The sequence below is a fragment of the Microcaecilia unicolor genome, chromosome 1 (genome assembly GCF_901765095.1).
Source record: "Microcaecilia unicolor chromosome 1, aMicUni1.1, whole genome shotgun sequence".
NCBI lineage: Eukaryota > Metazoa > Chordata > Amphibia > Gymnophiona > Siphonopidae > Microcaecilia > Microcaecilia unicolor.
In genome coordinates, this window is record NC_044031.1 from 301591308 (window position 1) to 301619174 (window position 27867).

Here is a 27867-nt window from a genome sequence, read left to right on the forward strand (position 1 = left end):
GAAGTTTGCAACCATGCATGAGTGCCAAGACACACTGGTCTAAGGAAATGTAGATCCACACCACATGGGACATGGAGAGGTGTCCTGCCATTAGGAAAACCGAGGAGTGAACCGAGCCCCCACATGGGGAGGTGCAGGAAGCATTGGTATACCTGGAGTTTGAAACTACTACTTATCATTTCTATAGCTTTCAGCATGGAAGAAGGCTTGTTTCTGTTGAATTGGGAACCCCGACAGGTAGATATGCTTGGCCTCTAACCTTTTGTTCACAAAACCTAAGACAAGACTGAGAAGATGCAACAGCATCTTTTGGTTTGTCCCCCCAGCAATCTCCGAGACCTGGTATCCCCTAGGTCTCCAACCAACTTCTTCCAAAAGTTTACATCTAAAAGGCAGCCTGATAAATGCGACTTAGAAGCCATTTCACTATTTCATGTATGCATCTGTTTTTTTTTATATTATATATATATATATATATATATATATATATATATATATATACACACACACACACACTAGTAAAACATGCCCGTTTCTGGCGCAAATGAAATGGGCGCTAGCACAGTTTTCCTCCCGAACCCCCCCTCCCTACTCACCCCTTCGGCGTTGTGAAGGCACTGACCGCCATTGTTGCGGACCTCGTCAACGCACGCCACCTTCAATCTGCTGAGTCGTTGGTTGTGAAGCCACTGACGCCACTGCTCCGCCCTCGACGTCATCACATTTGACATGAGGGCAGGACCCCAACACAGTGATTTCGGTGGCTTCACCACCATGAACCCTTCGAACCGGAAGGAAGTGCCCGGAGGACCTGACAGTGACGTCAATGTCCTCAGAACTTTGAGGGTGAGTTTTATTATATAGGATATTTCTTTGGTTCCTATCAAAGTGATTTTTGTATTTGCACTTTTATTTAGTTGATTATGTTATTATTATTTGTTTGATTGTTTACTATAATGTGTTTAATGCAGACCCCTGACGCAGGTGCGGTAGCACTGAAACATGGCCCGTGTCGGGTCTTCCTTCAAAGTTCACTATTAAAAAGTTTTTTTTGATGAAAGAACGTTGTTCCCTTTCGTTTTTAAAGGCCCTTTGTAGTAGAACATGGCCATTTATACCACTGTGCACTATGGATGACAAGCTATAGTGGGAGTCTAATCAGAAACCTCTGAATCCCTGTGTTCACTCTGTGTGTGTTAACCAGTAAGCTAGTCCTCCACACAAATAGTTCTACAATAGCGCTAGCTCTCCAAGACAATGAAAAGGTGCAAAAAGGCAAGAGAAGCATTTAGAGACACTATGGCAGACTGCAAGCGGTGCCACTGAGACAGTGGTGGCTGGAATTGGTATGCCATAGGTTGTCCAGTGGTAGTGTTACAATACCAGAGCTGCTGTGGAAAGGCAACAGAGCTAACCTTTAGCACTGCAGGGTAGCATTAGCTGACCTAGCCATGTGAAGCAACACAGCAGAGTGAAGGGTAACATGCCCATAGCTTCCAATATTACGGACAAACCAGACTTGAACCCGAGACCTTCAGGCTGCAAGCCAGCCACTGCCAAGAACAAACCATTTGTGCTTCTCAAAGCACAGTTTACACTGCATGTGGAGAACCGACAGCACAGAGGTCCTACTCTTCCACAACCACCATGGACACCTGAAGCCATGGGAACAGTGCACCAGCCTCAGAAAAAAAGTCAATATGTAAAATGACTCACCGAAACCCGGAGCCAACAGCTCTGAACATGAAACTACACAAAACTGCTCAGGTGGTGTGTTGGGGGGGGGGGGGGGGGGTTGTTTGCTTTTTTAAGTAACTGCCCTCTGATTAAAAAAAAAAAAAAAAAAAAAAAAAAAAACGAAACTGAAGGTACCCAAAGCTCCCAAAATGAAAGGTAAAGCAGAACATGGAAACCCTAAACAGGTCCTGAAAGGGGTCTCAATCCAAAAGTGGGTACTGCCTTGCTGCTGTTCTCTGGCCCACATACCAGGAGCTGCAGTTACTTTACTCTTGACTATAAGGAAGGGCCTAACTCACCACAGGCAGCAAGGCCATTTGGTGACTGCTGCTCCCAACCAAAGCACCTCAGGCAACTCAGCCATCCCAGCCCAGAAATGGACACAGGTGAAAGCACGACAGAGGTGTCATCGACCCACTAGCTCGATGTGGTGTCCTGCACCACCTTCTACCTTGGAAAGCAATTAGGTAGCTGCCTAGTGTGCGCCAAGAAGAATCTGCAAGGCAGAAAGGGAAAATTAGGTTCTTACCATGATAATTTTCTTTCCTTTAGTCATAGCAGATGAAGCCAATACGTATGGGTTGTGTCCATCAACCAGCAGGGGGAGATAGAGAGCACTCAACTTTTCACAGTGCCTCATGGCCAGCTAGCTCCAATGCCTCTTCAGTATTTGAAGCTTCCAAAGCAGTATGGCAAACCACAATGGGAATAACATGAACTTTCCTCACAGCGAACGATGGCCCCTTAACAAGGGCATAAACTCAAAAAAGGAGGGAATGAACTCATCCTCCTGGAGGGAATAAACTCATCCTCCACTTTGTATAAACAGAGGGAATACTTGCATCCTCCTGGAGGGAATACACTCATCCTCCCAAAACATGGAGGGCTGTAACCAAGCCAGGCAGGCTCTAGCAGCATAACAACTGCATGCAGACGCCCGAACAGTGAGACCTGCCAAATCAAAGGACCGCTTCACAGCTGAATCAAGCCTGCGGTCTTGAATATCCTTCAGGGCAACACCTCCTTCAACAGGGAAGGTAGTTCACTTTGTCACAGCCGTGACCAGGGCATCCACTTTAGGCATTGCAAAGCGAGCCAAATGTTCCTCGCTCAGAGGGTATAATTGCCCCATAGCCCTGGCAACCTTCAAAGGTCCCTCGGGGTCAGCCCATTGAGCCGAAATAAGCCTCTTGGATTAAATCATGCAAAGGAAAGGCTCAAGCAGGCTTTCTGGTACTAGCCATCCTTGGATTAACAGAGGAGGCTGTGCCACTCCCAGGATCTTCAATCGAGAGGGCTTGTAAGGCATCTGAAATAAGCGCTGGCAGCTCCTCGCTGTGGAAAATCCTCACCGCAGACGGATCATCAAGCTCCTGGGGAAATTCTGCACCCGACTCTGGCTCCTCAGCCCAAGAAGTTCTGCCAGACCCCTCAGAATCCTCATAGCCCGACCATGGGGGGGAAAGGGGGGTGCGCCACAGTCAGAAAGGGAATTAGCCCTTCTGCGTTTATCAGGAGGATAAGAAACAGGCAAAGCCAACTCCAAAAGGCCAGGATCCACCGGGGGGGGGGCAGGCAGAGGGTCGGAAGATCCCTGTGGAAGAGCTCTTTTAAGCATGTACGCCCTATGCAGCATTAAAACAAAATCAGGGGAGAAAACCACTCCATGACCGCCCGGATCTTGCCCAGGGCTATCAGCTCTATTACTAGCCTCACTCAGAGGACACCCCCCCCCCCCCCCATTCAGGGCTCTCCGTCGCAACGGAGGCCACACCATGTGGAAAATCCAAAATGGCGTCCGCTGCCAGCTCACAGCACAAAAGATCGCCGCTCGCCATGCTCGGGCCGGCTCTACCATCTGTACAGCACGAATTACAGAGCCCCGCTGCTGATTTGTGCTTGCCACATTTAGAACAGCGCTTTACAGTCTCCACAGCCATCGCCGAAAACAGTGGTAAAATTCAAAAATGGCGGTTCATGCCAAAAACGTCCCGATCGCGGGCCCACCCCGGAGTCAGAAAACACTCTTACCTCACTAGACCGAGTATCACAGCTCCGGTCCTGCAGAAGAATCTCAAGAAAAAAAACCTCTTTTCCAAGATCGCTGCGCTAAAGCGCGACGCGACTAATTATTTATTTATTTTTTAACGCTGTGAGGAAAGCAGAGGCAAAAGAGGTAAATAAAAACACTCCGGGGGCTCAGATAAGTGGGAAAGGCAGGGAAAGGCGAACCAATGTGCCTGCATCCACTGAGTGGGAAAGGACAGGGAAAAGCAAGCTAATACATCCACATCCACGGGGGCATGGGTAAGGCAGGGAAAGGGCTAACCTATGTACCTTCAAAGTGAAGTTGCTGTAGCCTCTAACACCCCGGCTAACAACTGGCAAGCCAGGAGCCACCCCCAGGCAGATTTTTGATGGAGCTCGAAGAAGCTGCAGCCACCCTGCTTGGGGAGATAGAGAATACTGTAGAGGCAGTGGAGCTAGCTGGCCATGAGGCACTGTGAAAAGTTGAGTGTTCTCTATCTCCCCCTGCTGGTTGATGGACACAACCCATACGTAATGGCTTCATCTGCTTGATGATAAGGAAAAGCAGGTTTAGAAAAGGAGACCAGAAGCCCACAAAATGGCCTCGTGATAAACCCAGGCAACCCTGAAGGACAAAATACCCGAACCACAGAGGGATTACCAGGCTCCACTGGGAAGAGCTCACCATCTTCCAAGTTCTCCTGCAATGGTGCAGATACAGACTACCCAGCAAGACCCCTTGAGAAAGCAGTGGGGGAAGAGGGCCCAAAGAAACCCCCTCCTTGGGTCCCAACCGAACCAAACTTTGCACTGAGGAAGGTGCCAAGAGGATAGGCTGGGAGGCAGAAATCAACCCAGAAGGTGCCCCTGTCCGTGGTGAACAGGCACCATCAGGGACACGGAGAAATTAGATCTTACCTGCTAATTTGCTTTCCTTTAGTCCCTGCGGACCGGACCAGGATTGGACTGTTGGGTTGTGCCTGCCTACCAGCAGGTGGAGACTGAGAAAAAGTCTGACTCTAGAGAGCCAATAGGAGCCCTGGCCATGTGACCTTAGCCTCAGTATTTGAATAACAAAGCAGGAAAGAAAGAAAGAACTTCTGTGCCGTATGGAATCCTAGCAGCCACAAATTCCTCGGCAAAACCGAGTACTAGAGCTCACCAGCAACTCTCACCAGAGAAGTGGTATGGCCCATTTGTATTAGAGCTCACCAGCAACTCTCACCAGAGAAGTGGCATGGCCCACTCATATTAGAGCTCACCAGCAACTCTCACCAGAGAAGTAGTATGACTCACTTAAGGTTTCATATATATTCCATCAACTGAGCTCACCAGCAACTCTCACCAGAGAAGTGGTATAACATATTCAAGGCTTTATATATATTCCAGCAACTGAGCTCACCAGCAACTCTCACCAGAGAAGTGGTATGACATATTTAAGGCTTTATATATATTCCAGCAACTGAACTCACCAGCAACTCTCACCAGAGAAGTGGTATGACCCATTAAGGCTTTATATATATTCCAGCAACTGAGCTCACCAGCAACTCTCACCAGAGAAGTGGTATGACATATTTAAGGTTTTACAGTGGGGGAAATAAGTATTTGATCCCTTGCTGATTTTGTAAGTTTGCCCACTGACAAAGACATGAGCAGCCCATAATCGAAGGGTAGGTTATTGGTAACAATGAGAGATAGCACATCACAAATTAAATCCGGAAAATCACATTGTGGAAAGTATATGAATTTATTTGCATTCTGCAGAGGGAAATAAGTATTTAATCCCTCTGGCAAACAAGACCTAATACTTGGTGGCAAAACCCTTGTTGGCAAGCACAGCGGTCAGACGTCTTCTGTAGTTGATGATGAGGTTTGCACACATGTCAGGAGGAATTTTGGTCCACTCCTCTTTGCAGATCATCTCTAAATCATTAAGAGTTCTGGGCTGTCGCTTGGCAACTCGCAGCTTCAGCTCCCTCCATAAGTTTTCAATGGGATTAAGGTCTGGTGACTGGCTAGGCCACTCCATGACCCTAATGTGCTTCTTCCTGAGCCACTCCTTTGTTGCCTTGGCTGTATGTTTTGGGTCATTGTCGTGCTGGAAGACCTAGCCACGACCCATTTTTAAGGCCCTGGCGGAGGGAAGGAGGTTGTCACTCAGAATTGTACGGTACATGGCCCCATCCATTCTCCCATTGATGCGGTGAAGTAGTCCTGTGCCCTTAGCAGAGAAACACCCCCAAAACATAACATTTCCACCTCCATGCTTGACAGTGGGGACGGTGTTCTTTGGGTCATAGGCAGCATTTCTCTTCCTCCAAACACGGCGAGTTGAGTTCATGCCAAAGAGCTCAATTTTTGTCTCATCTGACCACAGCACCTTCTCCCAATCACTCTCGGCATCATCCAGGTGTTCACTGGCAAACTTCAGACGGGCCGTCACATGTGCCTTCCGGAGCAGGGGGACCTTGCGGGCACTGCAGGATTGCAATCCGTTATGTCGTAATGTGTTACCAATGGTTTTCGTGGTGACAGTGGTCCCAGCTGCCTTGAGATCATTGACAAGTTCCCCCCTTGTAGTTGTAGGCTGATTTCTAACCTTCCTCATGATCAAGGATACCCCACGAGGTGAGATTTTGCGTGGAGCCCCAGATCTTTGTCGATTGACAGTCATTTTGTACTTCTTCCATTTTCTTACTATGGCACCAACAGTTGTCTCCTTCTCGCCCAGCATCTTACTGATGGTTTTGTAGCCCATTCCAGCCTTGTGCAGGTGTATGATCTTGTCCCTGACATCCTTAGACAGCTCCTTGCTCTTGGCCATTTTGTAGAGGTTAGAGTCTGACTGATTCACTGAGTCTGTGGACAGGTGTCTTTCATACAGGTGACCATTGCCGACAGCTGTCTGTCATGCAGGTAACGAGTTGATTTGGAGCATCTACCTGGTCTGTAGGGGCCAGATCTCTTACTGGTTGGTGGGGGATCAAATACTTATTTCCCTCTGCAGAATGCAAATAAATTCATATACTTTACACAATGTGATTTTCCGGATTTAATTTGTGATGTGCTATCTCTCACTGTTACCAATAACCTACCCTTCAATTATGGGCTGCTCATGTCTTTGTCAGTGGGCAAACTTACAAAATCAGCAAGGGATCAAATACTTATTTCCCCCACTGTATATATATTCCAGCAACCAAGCTCACCAGCAACCACCAGAGAAGTGGTATGGACACGCAAAGTCTTTTTTTTTTTTTTTTTTTTTAAACATTCCACTTCCAAACTTAATAAAAGAATCTAAAGAGTTGATAGAACATGGGAGGGGCCTGGTCCGGTCCGGAGGGACTAAAGGAAAGCAAATTAGCAGGTAAGATCTAATTTCTCCTTCCTTAGCGTCCCTCCGGACCGGACCAGGATTGGACTGTTGGGAAGTACCAAAGCAGTAATCTTACGGGAGGGACAGACATTGAGAATGCGGTAGAGTCCCTGAAAACACCCAAACTAGGATGAATACAAAGCCAAAAGCTTGATGATCCAAGAACCGCCAATAAACTAAATAGAATGACTACAAAGCAAAAAAGCTGAAAAGTCCAAGCGATGCTGAACATTGTCCCCTACCGCACTATCAGTGCAGCGCAAAGGACAGAGAGACTCGAGAAAAAAAAAAAAACGACTGAAAGAAAGATGGCAAAGGTAGAAGCAGAGCCGCCTGGAAACAAAAAACTGCAATGAATCTACCTCAGCTGAGAAAGTGGAAACCGAGATCCTGAAGTACAATACTCCAGATATCGTAGACTATTGCTGACCTAGCAACAGATTGGAAGTATGTAAAGCCTGTCAGTGAGAAAGTACCTGATCACTAGAAGCTAAATAGGTAAAAACAAGAATGCAGTTAAATACTATGAGGAAGAAGAAGGTACCTAAATCCCTGCTGCAAACTAGACTGAAGGTCTAAATAAACTGAAAGCCGCTGCAGTTACCCAACATGAAGAAAACATATCTCAGAGCGCAATTCAAATGAGAGAGAAAGAATCATCTGTAGCTGTTGCCTCTGCAAGCAGATCACCTGAGACTCTTGTCGTAGACCCCAATTAGTGAAAACGGGAATAAATCAACAGCAGACACTTGTTAGTACCTTTCATCTGTTAGATACATATAGAAGTCCATAAAACACTACACAGTTCCAGGAATAACACGTATAGAATGTTTGTACGTTAGGAATCTAGCCAGGTGCTCATGGTCTGGATTGGCCGTGGACCGAAAGGTGGGCTCGATAGGCCCTTTGAGCTTTTCCCAGTGTGGAATTAAATATGTACTTATGTAGTAGAACTATAAATATACATATATATTTTCACAGATGCAGCTATCAAAAAACTGCTCACTGTGTATATGCTCCCGGCATACTTGCAGGAAGAATGCTCAATCTCAACCACCAGACCCAAGTGCTGCACTAGTGAGAATACAGAGGCCAACTGAGCGGAGGGATTCCATCAGAGATAAATATCTGGATACAAGAGGGCATCTATCTCTGCCGCTGACAAGTTTTTTTAGCAAGAGAGTAAGCGAGGCACATGGAAGGTCAGAGCGAAAAGAAATAGTTCTAGAACTGGGACCTCCCCTTAAGGTACTATCCACTGAGAACTCCCAGAAGTTTTTTTTTTTTTTTTCAATGGTCACGAAATTGACGGAGTGAAAATCTGCCAAAAAAGACTACCGAGACTCCAAAGAGAATGAAGAAAAAATTCCTTCTTGGGAGCTAGAAAGTAAAATTTTACTCTGCAAAATAGAGCAAGGTAATGGCCGAAGGCCCAAGAACATCCAGGGAAAACAGAAAGTGGGACGCTTGTAGAGAAGACAAAAAAACAGTCTGCGCCAACTTGAGTAAACAAAGAGAGAAAAAATAGAGACATGCTACGAAATCTAATGAGATCACACGAGAGCTCAAAAGAGAGATCAAATGAGAGACCTGGCTACATGCACCCCGTAACCTAGAGTGTGCCCGAAATGCACCACCCGTTGCTTGACCTGACAACTCTGCCAATAAGACTGTCTGTAATGAACCAGACATCTAGGAAAGGATGAAACGAGGAGACGTTGTTTCATGAGCGCCACTGCTACTACGACCATAACTTAAGAAAAAAGTGCGCGGAGCCGACGCGAGACCGAAGAGCAGGGCAAGAAAACTGGTAATGAGGACCTTCTCATCATCCTCGTATCGTGGACATTACTCCTCCTATACTGAGATGTACTAAAATGTACCAACCCACACCCATAAGAAATGAATGTGGTACTTGCAACCTGGATTGACCACAACTGAGAACAGGATGCTGGGCTTAATGGACTCTTAGACTTTCCCCGTATGACAATACTCATATACTAATAGCAAAAATGCACAGGAAGTGAAAGAATCCCCTTCCAATTGAAAGGAAGGTCTGGAGTGAGGACATATAGAATGAAAATGAAAGGATCACCATATGTTGAGCGTGGACTGAGACACACTGGCCTTTAATTTTACCGGATCTCCCCAAACCTCGTATCATGTCATGCCTCCTTCCTCACTGAGATGTACAGAGATGAACAGACGCACACTCACGAGATATGAATGTGGTATTTGCAATCTGGATTGACCCCATCTGAAAACAGGATGGGGACTCTTGGCCTTTCCCATTATGGCAACACTTATGCCCTTATGGCAAAAAATGCACAGAAAATGAGTGAATCTCCTTCCAAGAGAAAAAACTCTGGAGAGAGGAAGAATAAAATGAAAATGAAAAGGAATAGACTTGGAAAATACCTATTACGGAAAAGGTGGTGAATTTGTGCCACAGGAGACAAGACTGTACCTGACATCAAGAAAGCTTGAAACAAGACCCTAAAATCTGTAAAGAAGAGAAAGGGATAGCAGATGTTATGGATGGTCATACTGGACAAAACCAGAATGTTTACCATGTGCCCAGGCTGAATAGATAGAGGAAACAAAAATACAAGTAGATGGCGTGATGACCTCCCACTATCCTTAAGTGGGAGAAAATGCAAATTGACCAGATAACTTTACTCCCTAAGTGGACATATATCTTGTAAGTCCTAGAAGAAAACTAAGATAAACACATGAGAAACTCCAAGACAGTTGGAAAGTAGAGAAGACGTGAATAAAACATGCCTTCTAAAGCAGCTGAGAAAACTGGGTGCTCGGTAGACAGGACTGAGTCTCCTAGAATATGAGAACCATCTGAACCATGTAGCCTATGCAGCTGTCATCTGCTATGCCAAAGAGAAAGCATAGCCATGAAAGAAAATTGCTGAAAGGAAGTAAGACCTTATGTCCAGAATTGCAAAGTACGCAACAATTGAGTATCAGACAATGTATTTCATTGCACACGGCATCTGAACCATACAGCCTACGCTCTAGAGAACGTTTGTTAAGATCTTAAAACACTGTATAAGAACATAGCCATGGAGGAAAATTTCCTGAAAGGAATTAAGATCTTATATCCAGCATTGTAAAGTACCAAACAATAGACTATCCGGCAATGTAGTTCTATCCACATGGCACCTGAACCAGATAGCCTATGCCATAGAAAATGTTTGTTAAGTTCTTAAAAACACTGTATAACATCATAGCCATGAAGGGAAATGCTTGAAAGGAACTAAGATATTATGGCCAGATTTGTAAAGTACTAATCAATTGACTATTAGAAAATGTAGTCCTATTCACCAGGAAATGAGAAAGACACAGAGTGACGTACACTGGACCCCCATAAAAACTGCGCTAGACAATAGCGAAGACCTTTCCTCCAAACATCACACACAAGGGAAAGGAATAGGAAAATGGTTATTTTGGAGCTGAGATACAATTTAATTCGTCCAATTGTCAAAAACAGAATTCCCGACTGAGCTGCACTTTGAATCGGAGTCTTGCCAAGAACAAAGAAATCGCCAATTGAGCTGCACTTTAATTCACAAAATTGCTAGCAACCAAAAAGTCCCCGACGGAGAAAAAACAGAGGGAAAAACAAAATGAGCGCCATTCGCATTGTAGCATTTCTTTTTTTTTTTTTTTTTTAAATAGCTTGAAAAATACATGTAAAAATTAATTGCGGGGCAAATATACTACCAATTGCCCCAACTACCGGAGAAACAATATCTCCTTTCCATTGCACAAACAGCCAAACACAGTAAAAGCAGAAAAACGCTGCCGCGTCAAATGAAATTGCAGCTGCAAGCAAAACAATGGCGGCCAAGCGCGCCAAAATGAGAAGAATAAAGTTCGAGGGAGAAAACCACTGACCGGACCGACAAAGAAGCAGGAAATCCGTGCCACCAAAAAACAGATAGCCTCCGATGCCGCACAAAACATGGTTTTAGCCTCTGGCCCGAACAGGAACAGTCAATACAGCTCCCAAGCTATACAGACCTGTCCAAGAGCGAGCACGCACTTAACAGTTCCCGCCTATCTTTTTTTTTTTTTTTTAAAAATAGCTCCGCCAGAAAAGAAAATAAAGACTCTTCAGACAGAAGAGCTACCTGCTCGTTATAAGCCTGTGGAAAGCAAAAACTACTTCCTTTAAATTCCTTTCAATTGAATTAATTCTTTTAATTTTCTTTTACTTGATTTAATTATTTAAAAACAGCTGCCTATTAAAAGTGGCTGCCTCTCCCTAAGACGGTACACCTTTCCAGAGAAAGGGACGGCCCTTCCCTGCTAAGCCAGGGAGATGGGGAGGAAGGGGGGTGGACTCGAGACACCCGAGTTTAACACCCCAGAGGCTGTCAAAGAAAGAAAAGAAACCCTGTCAAGCCTCTAATTACGATTCCAGGCACAGAAGAAGAAGTATAAATATATCTGTAATATCTTATAAAGAAAAAGAGAGAGACAGACTAATGGGCTCACTTCCTACCTGCTGAGAGACTGAGAAAATACTGAGGCTAAGGTCACATGGCCAGGGCTCCTATTGGCTCTCTAGAGTCAGTTTTTCTCAGTCTCCACCTGCTGGTAGGCGGGCACAACCCAACAGTCCAATCCTGGTCCGGTCCGGAGGGACGCTAAGGAAGTTGCGGTTAGTTTGTTCGGACGTTTTTTGGGGGGAGGGGGTTTGTTTTTTAAAGACAGGTGCACGGGAGTAAAAGAAACCCGGGGGAAAACGAAGCAGACAACTCCCCCCCAATGGAAAAACCCCTGGAACACCAGAAGCAGAGAGAACCACCAAAGGAGGGATGAGAACTGCCAGCACTGCCACCCCTGGCTCATGCGAGAACAAGATGGCTGACAGAACTCTTTGTCAGCACCATGCGGGGAAAAAGGTAAGGCCCCTGGCCCCGATCACAACCTGTATGCTGAAGAGACACAGCCGGCTGGACCAAGATACAGCACTGCTCACCACTTCCACAGAGGGAGCAGAGGGCAAATCACCTCTGCAACCTGCTTACAAAAAAACAAAACAAAACCGTGACCAAAGGAAGCTGCTCAGAAATAAATGAAACTTAACTCAACTTAGCCCAGGGAGACTTCTGGAGACCTGCCTGCTGTTTCAGGTTTGTTAGCGATACACAGCTACCCTACATAGGGGAAATCACTGCTTGCCCTGGGTTTGCTAGCATGGAAAGTTGCTACTAATTGGGTTTCTGCCAGATACTTGAGACCTGGATTGGTCACTGTTAGAAGATTGATAATGGGCTAGATAGACCATTGGTCTAACCCACTTCCTCTCTCAATCCTGCTACTGGGAGCACCAGTATCTCTCCAGAAGCCATTGTGAGCCAACATAGAATACCCAAACACTAGTCTGTGGTAAGAAATCTGAGGAAGGAGAATGGAGAAGGGCTGGAGAGGGCAACAGGGTGGGGGAGCGACCTGTGCAACCAGGTGTACCCCCTAAAGGCAGCACCGCTTAGCCACACACCTCATAACACTACTGAACTGAGATACAGAACAGGAGCAGCTAAGGCGAGACCAGGAGCTCACAAGAGACCGTCCATCCACCTGCTAGAGTTGCTGACTGACCAAGGAGCATTCTGTCCTATGAGACAGTTCAGTTCCATCTCCACCTGCAGGTGGATGGGCACAACCCACAAGTCTCTGGATTCCTCTGCTGCTGACGCTAAGGAACTTGATATTTATAATAAACAAATTACAACAGGTACGTTGGGCAGTATTATGTTGAATTTGATATTTATATATACATATTTATTTTAGATTATAGCAAGGTATTGCTCAAATAAGCCTTTGCTGTGTGGCAATACATGCAATCTTTGATATCATTTATACTGTTAATTTATATGAAATGAAGACATTTATGATTAAAAGTACTGATTACAACGCAGATTGGAGAAGCCATATAAGATACCTGTGACCCTTTGGGTTTTGGCTTTATAGCGAGCTGCATACTGTTCAACATAGGGAGAACAACTTGATATTATCTATACATTTGTGGTGGACAGTTACCACAAAAAATTTAAAATTATAAAACTAAATGCTGCTTACATAACAAGCCACGTGCAAAGTTGCAACATTGCATAACCACAGTGAAAATTGTTTACAGGGATATTTAACCCAGCAGAGCAGACATTGCACTACATCAAAACCTTCATAAACATGCCTATTTGCAGTCTTAATGAGAACCGCCAACACTCTCTGTACTGCTCAAATTTTGTTTGTATGAGTTAAGAGGAATGTAAAAAAACAGAACCTGAAGCAGAAAGATATGGTGCTTAACTAATTCTGCATGAAAGGAGCACAACATTCCATAGCCAGTCACATACACACACACAGGAGTCAGCTCCGAGGGTGCTGAATACCCTCAAATATTGAACAAGCTCCTTCATCGTGTCCAGGGAGTGGTAATTTGTATTGTGTTTAGCGCACTCTATCACGGGTGCCTACGGTCACACATACATTTAGGTCTGGTGAAAGAGATGATGTTCGAGACACCAGAGAAATGAAAGACAGACAGAAGAACTGCAACAGCATTATTACAGCCCTTCCCGTCTCTGCACCCCTCACTCCATCCTGCATTTTCTTCCACACCCTTATTTTCATCCTCCAAAGCCAGCTCACTATTTAAGAAGGGGATAGTCCAGGTCACTTTCTAGCATTTCAGTATGGCACAGAAAAGTCCCCGATGCTCAAAGGTTAACGAGCTTGCAAGGTTTGATTTAGACTGGTTGTATTCAGTCTAGTGTCCATGTTATTCACTTTGAAATGTACAAAAGGGTTCTACGTTGCTTTTACCATTCACAGTAGCAGTTACCAATAATCCTAGGCAAATATATTACAACAAGCTCTTTTGTATTCAAACGAGCATTCCGTACAATGAACTGAAAAGAGCGCCTGCCTTTAAAGTTCAAAATTTTCTGTGTGTGTGTGTCGGCTACAGGCCAGCATCAGGAGTCTGTCGTTTTTACTAAAGCTCTTTCTCAAGACCACAGTGCATCACTTAACTCCTTTCTGGAGTTTTACTTATTCACGCAGACAACAAAGACAACTGAGGCAGGTCTATGGCTGAAACACCGATCTGTGTCAAGTCTACAATAAACCATCGTGAATAATATAGTCTGTTGTCCTGATCTCGAGTCATCGGTCCACTTCCTATTTTCCTTCCACTGGAGAGAAACCAGTGCCAGAAATGGTATTCAATGCTGACGAGTCAGAGAAATTGAAATCAAATTTCTGTAAACGTGGAAGATGTAATGGAGCAATTTGACAAATTGAAGAGTAGCAAAATCACCTGGACCTGATGGGATACATCCCAGAGTACTGATAGAATTGAAAAATGAACTTGTAGAGCTATTGTTAGCAATATGTAATTTATCTTTAAAATCAAGACTGGAGAATGGCCAATGTAACACTAATTTTTAAAAAGGATTCCAGAGGTGATCCGGGAAATTACAGACCGGTGAGCCCAACATTGGTGCCGGGCAAAATGGTAGAGACTATTATAAAGAACAAAATTACAGAGCATATACATAAAGCACTGATTAATGAGACAAAGCCAATATGGATTACGTCAAGGAAAATCTTGCCTCACCAATCTACTACATTTCTTTAAAGAAGTGAATATGCATATGGATAAAAGATGAGCCGGTCAATATTGTGTATTTGGATTTTCAAAACATATTTGACAAAGTACCTCTTGAAAGACTCCTGAAGAAATCAGTCACGGGATAGGAGGTAATGTCTGATTGTGGATTACAAACTGGTTAAAAGATAGAAACAGAGTAGGATTAAATGGTCAGTATTCTCCATGGAGAAGGGTAGATAGTGGGGTTCCCCAGGGATCTGTGCTGGGACCGCAGATTTTAACAAATTTATAAATGATCTATTGATGGGAATAACTAGTGAGGTAATTAAATTTGCTGATGACACAAAGTTATTCAAAGTTGTTAAACTGCAAGACGACCTTATGAGATTGGGCATCCAAATGACATAACTTTAATGTGATCAAGTGTAAAGTGATGCATGTGGGAAAGAGGAACCCAAACTATAGTTACGTGATGCAAGGTTCCACATTAGGAATCACAACCCAGGAAAAGGATCTAGATGTCATTGTTGATAAGTTGAAACCCTCTGCTCAATGTGCAGCAGTGGCTAAGAAAGCAAATATAATGGTAGGAATTAGGACAGAAATGGAAAACAAAACTGAGTGTTATAATGCCTTTGTAGTCACTTCATGATGTGACCACACCTCGAATACTGTGTGCAGTTCTGGTCACCACATCTCAAAAAAAATTTTTATATATATATATAGTGGAATTAGAAAAGGTACAGAGAAGTGCAATGAAAATGATAAAGGAGATGGAATTCTTCCCTGTGAGGAAAGGCTAAAGTAGCTAGGGCTTAAGATGCCAACTGGATCCAGATTTGCAAGACAGGGTTGATCGAGACCTGGGTTTACCCTAGTGCATGCTGGGACTTAATTTTGCTTTTCAAACAGGGTAAACCCAGGACTGGATCAACCACCTCCAAAATCCACTGATCTGATGTGATGCACCCTACGCCTGGAATAAACTTCCTGAGCCCCTACGTCTTGCCCCATCCTTGGCCACCTTTAAATCTAGACTGAAAGCCCACCTCTTTAACATTGCTTTTGACTCGTAACCACTTGTAACCACTCGCCTCCACCTACCCTCCTCTCTTCCTTCCCGTTCACATTAATTGATTTGATTTGCTTACTTTATTTATTTTTTGTCTATTAGATTGTAAGCTCTTTGAGCAGGGACTGTCTTTCTTCTATGTTTGTGCAGCGCTGCGTATGCCTTGTAGCGCTATAGAAATGCTAAACAGTAGTAGTAGTAGTAGTAGTAATGCAGGCCCACTCGCACCATAAGAGATACAGCCTGCCTTCAACTGGGATCTACAAGGAGCCTGACACATCCTCACTGACCAGGCCATGGAGCCACAGCTCCCCTAACGAACCTGTGGCACCAGCCTTCCTTGGGTCACAGAAGGAGCCCTACTGAAAGAATCTGCTCTGGCCCCCCTCCCTGACCCGAAGAGAATTGACTGGACTGAAAATGACCCACCCCCTTAGAGCGCTCCTTGGACGCAGAGAAGCACTGTTCTCCCTTCTGCTGAAGCTCCAAGAACTGGAAAAGGAGCGCCTCCCCGATGTCCTTCACCTCCTTTTCGAGGTCCTCACTAAAGAGCAAGCACCCCTAAAGGGTAACCGGCAACAACTTTTAGAGGCAGCATCTGCTACCCAGTGGTGTATCACCAAAGCGGCTACAGACTGGGAAGCAAGGCGAACCAGATCATAAAGAACATCTGCCAAAAAGGCCATGCCAGACTAGGCAAGCCACTTCCAGAGACTTTGGGGGCTGTTGCAGTCAGCACAGCATAGTGCTCACTACATAGCCACCACAAACAGCCACCTGAATGCTGGACGCCCCCACCAAAAAGGCAAGGCAGTTCCACCTTCTTGTCGTGGTATTCCTTAAGGGCCAAAGCCCCCTGAACTGGCACTATGGTCACCTTCACGACCACTGTGACCAGAGCATCTACCTTAAGAAATGACCAGTACTTCGCCAATTCCTCAGGTGTGAAAGTCAGTAAAGATGGTCCATAAAATCGGGCACCTCTAAAAGGACCATTGGGAGTTTCCCACTTCACCAACATCATGCAGAACAGGGTCTTGCGCAGGGGAAAAAGCTTCAGGGCCCCACAGGTCCCTTCAGCAGAGGATCCCCTTCCAAGGGGTCTGTAGTAGGCTTGAGCATGGCTAAAGACTGAATGACCTCATCAACAATCCACCTCCTCCGCATCTGTGAGGGGGGGGGGGGGCAGAATCCTCCAAATCTGAATAGAACAGAGTCTGACAGGACCTCCACATATGCTCCTGCTCCTCAAAAAGGCACCGATGCCTCCCAAGCCTGGCATTCAGCCCTGTGACATTTGACCCCCAGGGGCCCCCAACTGGAGGGAGGAACCCACTGCCCACCAACAGGGCTTGCTTGACCATCTGGGCCAAGCTCTTGAGCCAAAAGCCACCTGGGGCCACAGCAGCCCTCCCCCCCACACACACACACACGCGCAAGTGGACCCGAGGGAGTTAGGAGGAAGGGAATCCCCCCCCCCCTCAACAACACTGGACATGGAAGGAGATGGATCCTGCTACATAGAAAAAAAAGGAGAAGCAGCAGCATTACTTAAAATTGCTGCAGAACCTGATGTCTTGACAGAAAGAAAGGCAGAGCCAGACCCACAAATGGAGTCAGCAGCTGTTCTGAGCTGCCGGAAGTCCCATAGCACCTGCCCGCCGGCATTTCAACCATGTGGCAGGCATGTATGAGCTTGTCTAACTTCTGGGCTTACTGCGGCTGAGGTCCCATCATCTCTCATTCCCCCAGCTCTCTTAGTATATAGATGATTTCCCTGTATTACATCCTAAGTGGAAAGGGATTTCCCAGTGGGGTTTTTTTTTTTTTTTTTTTTTGAGAGAGCCTCTTCAAGGAACCGTATTCCCAATACAAGAAAAATGGCAGCCAGGTCTAGAATTCACCAGGGGGCTGCAGGGGAACCCAGGGGAAGTGACCACACCAACGGAGATGACCTGACAAGGCGAAGGTGAGGGGAATGGTGACCCTCACCCCCCAGGCAAGGTCCCATGAGACCAAGCCAAAGCCACAACCAGTGGCACTAAGTGCAAACTGGGGGGCTGTGAAGCCAAGCTCCACGCTCAACCAGGCATGCAACAAATCCATAAGCCTGGGAGCAGCGCTTAGGCTTAACCTCCACCTTCTGGTAGGAAGGGATAACACCCGTTTGTTCAGTACAGTGGAGCCAACGCTAAGAAGTGTGCCTTTCATACTTCCTCTTCTGGACGCAGACACCTGCCCACCCCACAGACACACCACTTTAAACACTAGGCCACTCCACTTGAAGCATGTCATTGGACAGTCTCCATTCCCATTCACAACCTGCTGCTGTCACTGAATCCATGTAATTTTATATCTAAACTAGGGTTTCTAAACCCAGTACTCAAGATACACCCAGCCAGTCAGGTTTTCAGCATATCCATGAAGAATATGCATGAGAAAAATCTGCACATGCTACCTTCAGTGTCTGCAGATTTATCTTATGTATATTCGTCGTGGGAATTCCGAAACCTTACTGGCTGGGTGCAACAGTCAGACTGGGTTGAGAACCCCTGATCTAAACCAACATGCTTTTGGCCTACCAGCATTCAAGTTGTACCCTTCCCTCCTTCCAAGTCAGACAAACACACTAAAAAGACAGCTACACACATAGGTTGGAAAGAATTTCATTAACCCTACTCCGTATGGTTTTTCAACTTCTTTAGACCAATTAGGCAAATAATAATAATAATAAGTTATCAAGAAATCACCAATGCACAATAGTGGAGACACTACTCAAATTTAAAGAAGTGAAATCTTTTTAAAATAAAGATCAGCAGTCAATAATGGAACTCCAGTCAAAAGACTACATACCAAATCAATTCAATAGGGACATCACATGATTCTTAAAATATCCCCTTAACTTACCTTAGTCTCTTCATCCTCAACATCTCTGAAGAGACTAAGAAAAGTTTGTCTATGATTCACTTTTGTTGGTATAGATATTTGAGTAGGGTTTGAAAGTTAATACTAGTTTAAATATTTTGAACAACATTTTTGTATGTTAATGAGATATGTCCTTATTGAACTGATTTGGTATATAGTCTTGACAGGAGTTCCATTACTGAAAGCTGGTGATCCTTATTTAAGTGCTTCATAAACTTGAACAATGTCTCCAATAGTGTGTGTGCTGGTGGTTTCCAGATCTCTGAATAGTGAAGGCTTTTCCATAATTGAGAAAAACATTTCTACTTTTTTTTTTAATACCTACAAATGATTTGATCATCAATTTTAACTATCAACAGGATAGGCACCAAGTTCCATGATCCAGGGTTATATAGATCGATAACAGCTGAATCTATTCTTTTGAGGTCTTTTCCCCTGTATACATATACATTTTTAATTTCTTTAAACTGCTCCGTATTAAGTGTTTTATACATAGGAGATTGAAATATATAGCACAAAATGGCCAAACTTAACATCACTGGTTACATTTTTCTCTCTGGTAACTTTCACTTTCTCCACTTTAGAATGTCAGCATTTGCAATAAGGCATCTGATACACAGTGAAATCACACATACAAAAAGATGCTTGATTCTCAAACTTCTATCAACAGAAGCAACTGCGGTTTCTAATCATTCATTTTCCCCATCATCCTACTCTAACACATATCCATCTGTTTCCAGCAAACCCCAGTCTAAGGATGACAAAGTAAAAGGGAGGTGGGAGCAGAAGCCACACTCATGGAGGAAGGTGGGAGCTGGGAACAGCATGCCTCACTGCTTTTTTTTTTTTTAATCAAATTACAAATCTCTTCGTGGATGCCACACAAGAGAACAAGAAACACTGCAAAAGAAATCCACTTCAATTTCTGAAACAAATTGGGCTACAATCCGCTCACTTTGAGTCAGTTTCAAAATTGTCATCCTGCTTGCACAGAACTAACAAAACATGTATGAATCAGACATGCTACTATCGGGCTTTTCTAACAAAAATCCCAACAACTTTATAAAAAGTTTGTCACATATCCTTAAAGTTTTAGATACATGCATAAATCAAATGACTTTCCACATGACTTTTCTTTAGAAGTTATTCAAGGGGCTTAACCATGTAAGACTATTTTCTGCACTTTGTTTCTGGCTGTAAACTCTGAACCAACACCACCAGTTGGAAAAGGTAAGGAAGCCCTTGAGCTTAACTGCCTCACTATTGTCTCTAAATTTTTTATTCTACATACCCAATATGTACACTTTCTGGAGAAAACAGTCTGCACATGGAGAACAATTTCCATCCTAACTTTTGAACTGGCGATATTGAATCTCTTAGCTCACTTTCCCATAATCCTACAATTCCCCACCCAAGTAACCACCACTCTGCACCCAAAAATACACACTGCTGTGGTCTCAAGCACTCGATCTCCTGCATGTCAAACATCATTCATACAGCACCAACATGAAAAGACACCATTAATACTATATTAAGTTAAGAACAGAAGGACAGCATATGCACTTTTAGTCCAAAATTATAAGCCTATAAAAGAGAGGCACTGTTTATGAACCCATAGGTTTCAACATAAAGATCTCCTTTCAGGAGTTTCAGTTCACCCCCACTTCCACCAGCTCTCTATAGTGTTTTTCTCACTCTGCATGATGCTCACTGGGGACGGCAATGAGAATAGGGCAGCAGCACCCAATTCACCGAGGGCAGCTTTCAAAAACTTAATAATATTTCCTCTAAAATACAAATACTGAAATATTTCATACTGGAAACAAAATGTCCTTATGTCTGCAGCACAAGAAAAAAAGAGTCACAATTGGAAATGTGCCTTTATTTGTTTTATTACCAATATATACCACTGGAACTGAGAAGGTTCCAACACTGAACTCTTTCACCCCTAGAAGAAAGAGCTGAAAGCACCCTTCCCCCCCCCCCCCCCCCCCCCCAGTCAGCTGGTTTAACTTCCAAAAACAGCAGTTCCCAAACACTGGGGAGATGAAAGTCAAATGAAGCTGCCATTTACAGGTGAACCTAGAAACCTGCCAAAACACTCAAAACTTTTCCATTTCACACCAGTAAACAAACTGCCTATACAACACTCCTCCAGTGTCATGGGAGCAAGGCAGGGCCAGAAACATTGTCTTCCTCTTGGCTTCATTCCTACTTTGGCAGGAATACCAGCAAAACTGCTCTTAAGGGTTACTTCATAGGAAAACCCGCCCAACAACCTGTCCACAGACCCTAAAAGACAGTGATTTTTTTTTCATTCAATTAATATCTTCCAGTTACTACACAAAGTTTTATTCTCAGTGCTTAACATTAGACTAATTCAAGAAAAGTTGTGTGACCCTGTGCAAGACAACTAGCTCTCAGTGTGACCATGGGAAAAGTCACTCCCATGCCAGGCAGACTTTTATGGTCTGGGGTCCCATAAATGACAAAAACAGATCAAGGCTGGAATGGGCTTCAATGGCAACTCCAATAGCTGGTTAAGTAGGACCAATGACTGGCAGACTTCTACGGTCTATGCCCCAAAATTGGCAAGGAGAGACAGAGATTAAGTATATCAGTGTTTAAGAATGAAGTGGAACCTGTACAGAGTGCCAGATTCATCTGTGGCCTCCTTGTTAGGCAGACTGGACGGACCGTGCAGGTCTATAGCTGCTGAGATTTTCTATGGTGCTATGTTAGATCAGTGCAAGATATTCTTACTTTTTCTTTTTTGCAGCCAGATATTATACCCAATACACCTTTCCCAGATATTTAAATCATGAATTGCACAGCTGCTACTATTTGGATAGAAGGCACATTCAAGCTGAGGTTCACTTATAGCCAAGCACTCTCAGGATAAAACACACCATAGAGAAGCAATACTCATCACTTTGGGCTTAATATCATGACAGCAGCATGACAAACTGAGCATGCTGAGACCATGCCTGAGCAACAGAGCCTAGCTACCGGTATGGGACAAATTCAAATTAAGACAAAAAAAGAATCTAAGAACTAAATATCCCCAACTGAGCAATGAATACACACACCTTAGGTCAGGACAGCAATGGGATACGAGGCCTTAAACAAGAACGTTTTGGAAAATACAATCCCAATACCAAGCTAAGATTTCTTTCCCGATGAGATTCCCCCCACACCACCACCACAGATGTTCTGGCTATGACACAGTCAATCTATGTGAAAACACAACTGGTGAGATAAATGTTTCAGAAGCACATTGCAATGCCTAATCATTGCTTAAATGAATGTTAACAACAACAAAAAGTTAAGAGTAGCTGTTTGGTGGTGGTTCACTGCTATCAAAATTCAAATTAGTGGATGTACGGCTAATTCTCTAGGCAACTTTTGTACCCACTTGGTCAACTGGCTATTGTTACATAGAAATATCACAGTCACTTTACGCAAGTGTTCCATTATAACCTCAAACTTCCTTGTTCAAGATAAAAATAAAAATGACATATAGATATAACTACAATTACACACACACATATACACACACCCACAAAGTTGTACCCTCTTGCTCATTCCCCCAGCAGGTCCTCTTGCACATCAAAAACAACCCTGTCAATTTAAGTCTGTGTGTTCCTTGAAAAAGGTGAATGGCAAGTGCAAAACAACAACAAAAAAACCCTCATGAAGACTGAAATGACCTATGACAAATCGATTTAAAGGTTTATAGTTTAATCCTATCTAATCAACAGTCCATAGTTCCATTAATTTTATGGATTTTAATTCAACCAGGGTTGGGAAAATAAAGCACTCAGCATCTTATCTGTTCAAAACAAAGTCCAGGAGAGTGAAAGTCCAGTCTAACATGGGCCTCCTCTGGAAGTTTGCATCAGGGCACCGAATGTTTTCCTGAAGAAAATTTTCAAAAGTTGTTTAAACAACTTTTAGCTTTCACCAACCCCGATTCAGATTTCCAAACATGGACTCTGCTGAGCTTCATGTATTTATTCATTCAAAATATTTATAGTCCGCTCCATCTACTATTCTATGCAGAGTACATAAAAACACGACAATAAATTAGTCATACATTACAAAAAACTAGTCTATATAATCTAACCCATTACTTCAAGTCAGATATACTGGGCCACCCCCACCAAACCATGAATTGTGAAAGGGGGGAGTAATGGCATGTTATGAAAGGGCAATTTTTTAATTGCTTACATTAATCTTAAGTATTTTGATTCATCCAGAAACTGCTGCAACTATGGGTCAAAAAAAAAATGATTTGATTAAAATGTTTAAAGTATCACCCCTCGATCCATCATAGTAGCTGCCTAATAGTTATAGCAGAAGGCTGAAAACCAGGGAACTCGGTTCAAATCCCACTGTGGTTCCTTGTGACATTGGCCAAGTCACTTAGGGCCCCGTTTACTAAGCCGTGCTGTAGTCGCGCTAACTTTTTAGCACACGCTAATAGACATACCCTTTATATTCCTATGGGTACCTCCAGCATTAGTGCGCTCTAAGAAGTTTGCACGCCTACAGCGCAGCTTAGTAAACAGGGCCCTTAAGCCTTAACTGCCTCAGGTACAAACACTGAGCCCACCAGGGACAGGAAAAATACTACTGTACCTGAATAAAAGCTTGCTTTGGAAAAAGGTGCAAGCTAAACACTAACAAAACTCTTTAAAAATCACAGGAGCCCATTTACTAAGCTGCGCTAAGAAATGGGCTTAGCACATCCTTTTTCTACTTCCAGAATGCTAAGTTTGCCACATTTTTTAAAACTACTGCAGGAACACTTACCTCATCCTATTTAGGTAGCGCTAAGGGCACGCTACCTAGTTAGAACAGCAGTAATGTCAGCATGATAGATAATTAGGCCATCCACACCCATTCTCCACCCAACAAACCCCCTCAAAAATATCAAGCGCTTAGCGTGCACAGATGGCAACACTAAATGCAAAACACTTTAGCACATCCCACATTAGGCCCTTTTTCCTGTAAGGGATGCGCTGGTGCCTAACACAGCTTCGTAAAAGGGGCCCAAAACTTCCATAAGACTAAACATGGGACACAAGCCAGGTTAAATACTATTTTATGCCAAACCGGTGGGTGAAAAACTCTGGTCTCCCACTCCTACAATTCACAGTAGCTCAGTAATAGTCTGGCATTCAAATGAACATTACTGCATACCCTATAACCCAATTTGAAAGCCTTCTACCCAACAAAAGCAGAGCTATATCTGATCAGTCACACAGAAGCAAATCAACTATGTATCTCACATATGTATTTTTTTTTTTTTTAGGGGGGGGGGGGGGAACCAGACGAGCGTAACGCAAAGCTATTCAGAAACTGTTTTATTCCAAACACATTACTTTTCCTGTCCCAATGTATTCATTCCCTTAAATTTGTTAGGCCAAAAAAATGTTTGTGACAAATATCTTACCAAACCATTGAACCTTAAAACCCTTCCAATTTAATCAAGCTGCTCACACAAATTAGAAAGCACATTTTAGGGCCTTAACACTTAATAAAAAATAAATAAATAAAAAAACACCTTGGGCAAAGAGATGCAATTCAAGCTCACTAGCAGTCGTAAATACCGACACACCGTTGCCTCAAGCAGGAAAACCCAGCTTTACAATCAAAGGAGAAGCGAGCCTGTAGCAGCCACCAGAATGCTGGGGGAGGGCAAAACCCTCCAAGAAAAGGAAATAACTAAACATAAACCTGTCACACAAGTCACCTAAATCAGGTTCAGGGTGCCAATGCAGAACACACCACCCAAGCCCTTACCTGCATAGAAACGGATGAGGCAGCCGATCTCGGCCTCCATGCCCTCCTCCTGCACCCGGCCGCGGTCCCTGAAGCCCAGCTGCAGCAGGTAGTCGTTCTGGATCTGCAGCGGCCGCTCGTGCGGCTCCAGCCGGCGGACACTTTCCCCGTGCAACTGCACGTACAGGGCGGGCAGGCGGGCGGCCTGCAGTGGGGGGTCGCTCTCCGGCAGCGGCGGGTAAGCGATGACCGGAGAGCGCTCCGGATCCGAAGGGCAGCCCGGGGTGACGGAATCCAGCCCGTCCGGGATCAAGCCCAAACGCTCCGAGTCCGGGAGCCTCAGGGTGCGGGGCGGCGGGACCAGGCAGGGAGCATCCTCCAGCTCCTCATCATCATCATCCTCATCCCCTAAGTCTTCCTCCTCCGCCGCCGGGCGGCAGTCGCTCGTCTTCCTGCTGATAGCGATGGACGCCGGGGTCAGGAGTCTGCAGCAACCGTCGTTCTCGGGCTCCGGGTCACCGGGAGGGGGAGGGAGGAGGAGGCGGCTGCTCGGTGCGGTGGGAGAGGGGAAAAACGCTCCTGCGCTCCCCGGCACCCTGACGGCTGCCGCTACACCTCCTCCTCCTCCCCCTGTCCCCTTGTGCCGGAGCAGGCGGGCAGCCACCTGGGCGGCGTCGGTGTGAAGGGTACAAAGGACGGGCCTCAGGCCGGAGGAGAGTTGCCGCTCAGACAAGTGCACGCAGCCCCGCTCCGGTGCGGTCCTCACCCACTCGCGGTCAGCGGGCAGCAGCAGGGGCAGCGCCTGGCGTGTCTTGCCCTGAGCCTTCCTGTCCAGGCTGCGGCTGTTCAACGTCGACGACCAGGACGGGGCCGTTGCCGAGGAAGAGGAGGCGGCCGTGGATAAGTTCCTCTTTAGCCGCCGTCGCCTCAACAGCAGGGAGTTGGCGTTGGTGCCGCCGGGGACTTGACTTCCATTGAGGTGCAGGAGAAGAGGAGCCGGCACCGAATTTCCCGCCTGCCGTGCTGCTGCTGCTGGTGCTGCCTGCCCGGCGGGCGCCCCGCCCTTTAACTTCAATCTGAGGGGAGCGGAGGCGTTGGTGCTGCTGCTGGAGTCCAGGGGTGGCTGTGGCTGCTCTGCAACAGCTGCGGCCGGGGACCGCTCCCTGTTACCCGGTGCTTGTACTCGCCCCTCAGCGGGCTCCATCCGATGGTCAGCCCCGCGTTCTAGAATCCAGAGGGAAAAACCTCCACGAACCCCGAATAACCCCCCCACCCCCCCTCAAAAAAAACAAACCGCGATGGGCTACCACCGCCGCCGCCGCGCGGGTTCGACGCTTTATGACGGAATTCGAAGCATTCCGCCGCTGTGCACTACCCGACTCGCGGCCCTTCCACAGCTGTAGCTGCCAACGCCATTACGTGCAGAGAGCTCGTCGATCCTCATGAATATTAACAGAAGGAGGCGTAGTGGGGGGGGGGGGGGGGGGGACGGACCGAAGGAAGGATAACAGAAGAGAACGTAGCGCGCCGCGATTATAGTTGTTGCAGCAGGGTTATTTTCGTGACGTTATGACAGGGGGAGGAGGAGCGACGGCGGCTCAAAACTACAGAGCGTGAATAGAGAGCAAGAGAGTCGTCGCTACGCCGCTGAGCATCTTGGGAAACGTAGTTACCTACGTAGGAAACGACGCTGCGAAATGTTTTCTGCTGGCGCGTGCTGTCCTTCCTACTGTCGCCGTGGGATGGGTTAACTTAAATAAGAGGGAGTTCGCCCCCTGCTGTTGCGCGCCGCAAGGTGGTTGCTGCTTACAACAGTAGCGTGCCTGCTAAATGTTGGCAAATAGCCACCACCATCCCCATGCAGCGCCCGATAAGAGCTCAGGGAACCTGCTTCCTAGAAGACAGCGACACGTAGTTTGTTGCATATCCTCGAAAAAAAACCTTCTTTGGCCTATCCAAACCGGAGTTCACAGCAAATGCATACCGTAAATATACGTCCAACAGATTTGCTCATCCCAGAGTGATATGTAGTGCCAAATGAACAATATGTTTTTTGTGTTGTATGCTTTGAAAATTAAAGGGCAAACTTCAAATTACATTTTCGTTGCTTTTATTAAAATTCAAATACTTCAGGGTTGTCTGAACTGCAACTGTCCTTTCTACCCTTCACACTGACGCCGCCTGCTCCGGCGCAGGTGGATGGGGGGAAGGGGAGCAGGTGTAGCGGCAGACGTCAGGGTGCCGGGCCCTGGAGCGGTTCCTTCTCCCACCGTACCCCTCTCTGCACCCCCTCCTCTCCCGGTCCGAAGCCCGAGAACGATGGTTGCTGCAGACTCTTGACCCCGGAGTCCATCATCGCTATCATCAGCGGTGGCAGGAAGAACGGGATGGTGAGGAACTGGAGGATTCTCTCTGCCTGGTATCGCCGACCCGCACCTTGAAGCTCCCCAGACACAGATCGGAGAGTTTCGGCTTGATCCTAACTCTCAGGCACCAGCTTTTTTAAAACGATTAAGGGTGCTAAACACAATGCATAATTATCCCTCCTTGGGCTCCGAAGTTGTAATACAAGGGGTGCTCAGCACGCACAGAAGTGGCACCTATGGTTCCTTATATTTTTTGGTGTGCAGACCTTCCTACTTTCACCTGCAAAGTTTTTCACAATACCAGCTCATCTATATACCAAGTTCTTGTCCCTTCTATCCAAAAAGACGTGCTGCGGCCCCTACTGGTGACTATCAAGTTTGGTGCTAGAGGAAGTTGCCAGCATTACCTATGCCTACATCCAGGCATGAGCCTACCTTTTCCATTTCTCTCTTCAGCTTGCTCATTCCTACCAACCCACTCTTGCTTTCTCTTTCTCCCTCTTCACCCCTCCTCATCTTTTATTGTAGTCACTACTGAATGCCCAGCCTTGCTATTGCCCCATTACAAGTTCCACATTTCTTTCTTCAGCAGGGCCACACTGCTGTAGTCTCTGCCTCCAGTTTCCTAGGTAATATACATGGAAACCTGACTAGCACCACTGCTCCAATTCTCTCCCTCTTCCCAACATCTGCCCAACCTCTCCTCCTCCCCCCCCCCCCCCCCCCCCCATGCCAATAAAAGGTGCAAAGTCCACAACTACTTGTACTTGCTAATCTTGCTGTTTGGATATTCCAAGAAAAAAAACTTAGTCCGGAGAACTTTCTTCCTTTCATACCACAATAATATTGGTCACCTTCCTGAGATTTTGTCTAGATATTGTGCAAGGACAGGTTAGCAGGTGATAGTACTCAGTACGAGCAGGGCTGTGGAATT

The 27867-nt window shown here is 45.5% G+C and overlaps 1 protein-coding gene across 1 annotated transcript in view; it reads right to left on the reverse strand.

Moving 5' to 3' along the window:
* The window catches only part of PHLPP1 (PH domain and leucine rich repeat protein phosphatase 1), a 588343-nt gene extending 562347 nt beyond the window's left edge, over nucleotides 1-25996 (reverse strand). The window contains exon 1 of the mRNA XM_030207564.1: nucleotides 24589-25996. Within this exon, the coding sequence (XP_030063424.1) occupies nucleotides 24589-25771 (1183 nt within the window). The 5' untranslated portion in view covers nucleotides 25772-25996. The remainder of the gene's footprint in view (nucleotides 1-24588) is intronic.
* Nucleotides 25997-27867: the final 1871 nt, after the last annotated feature.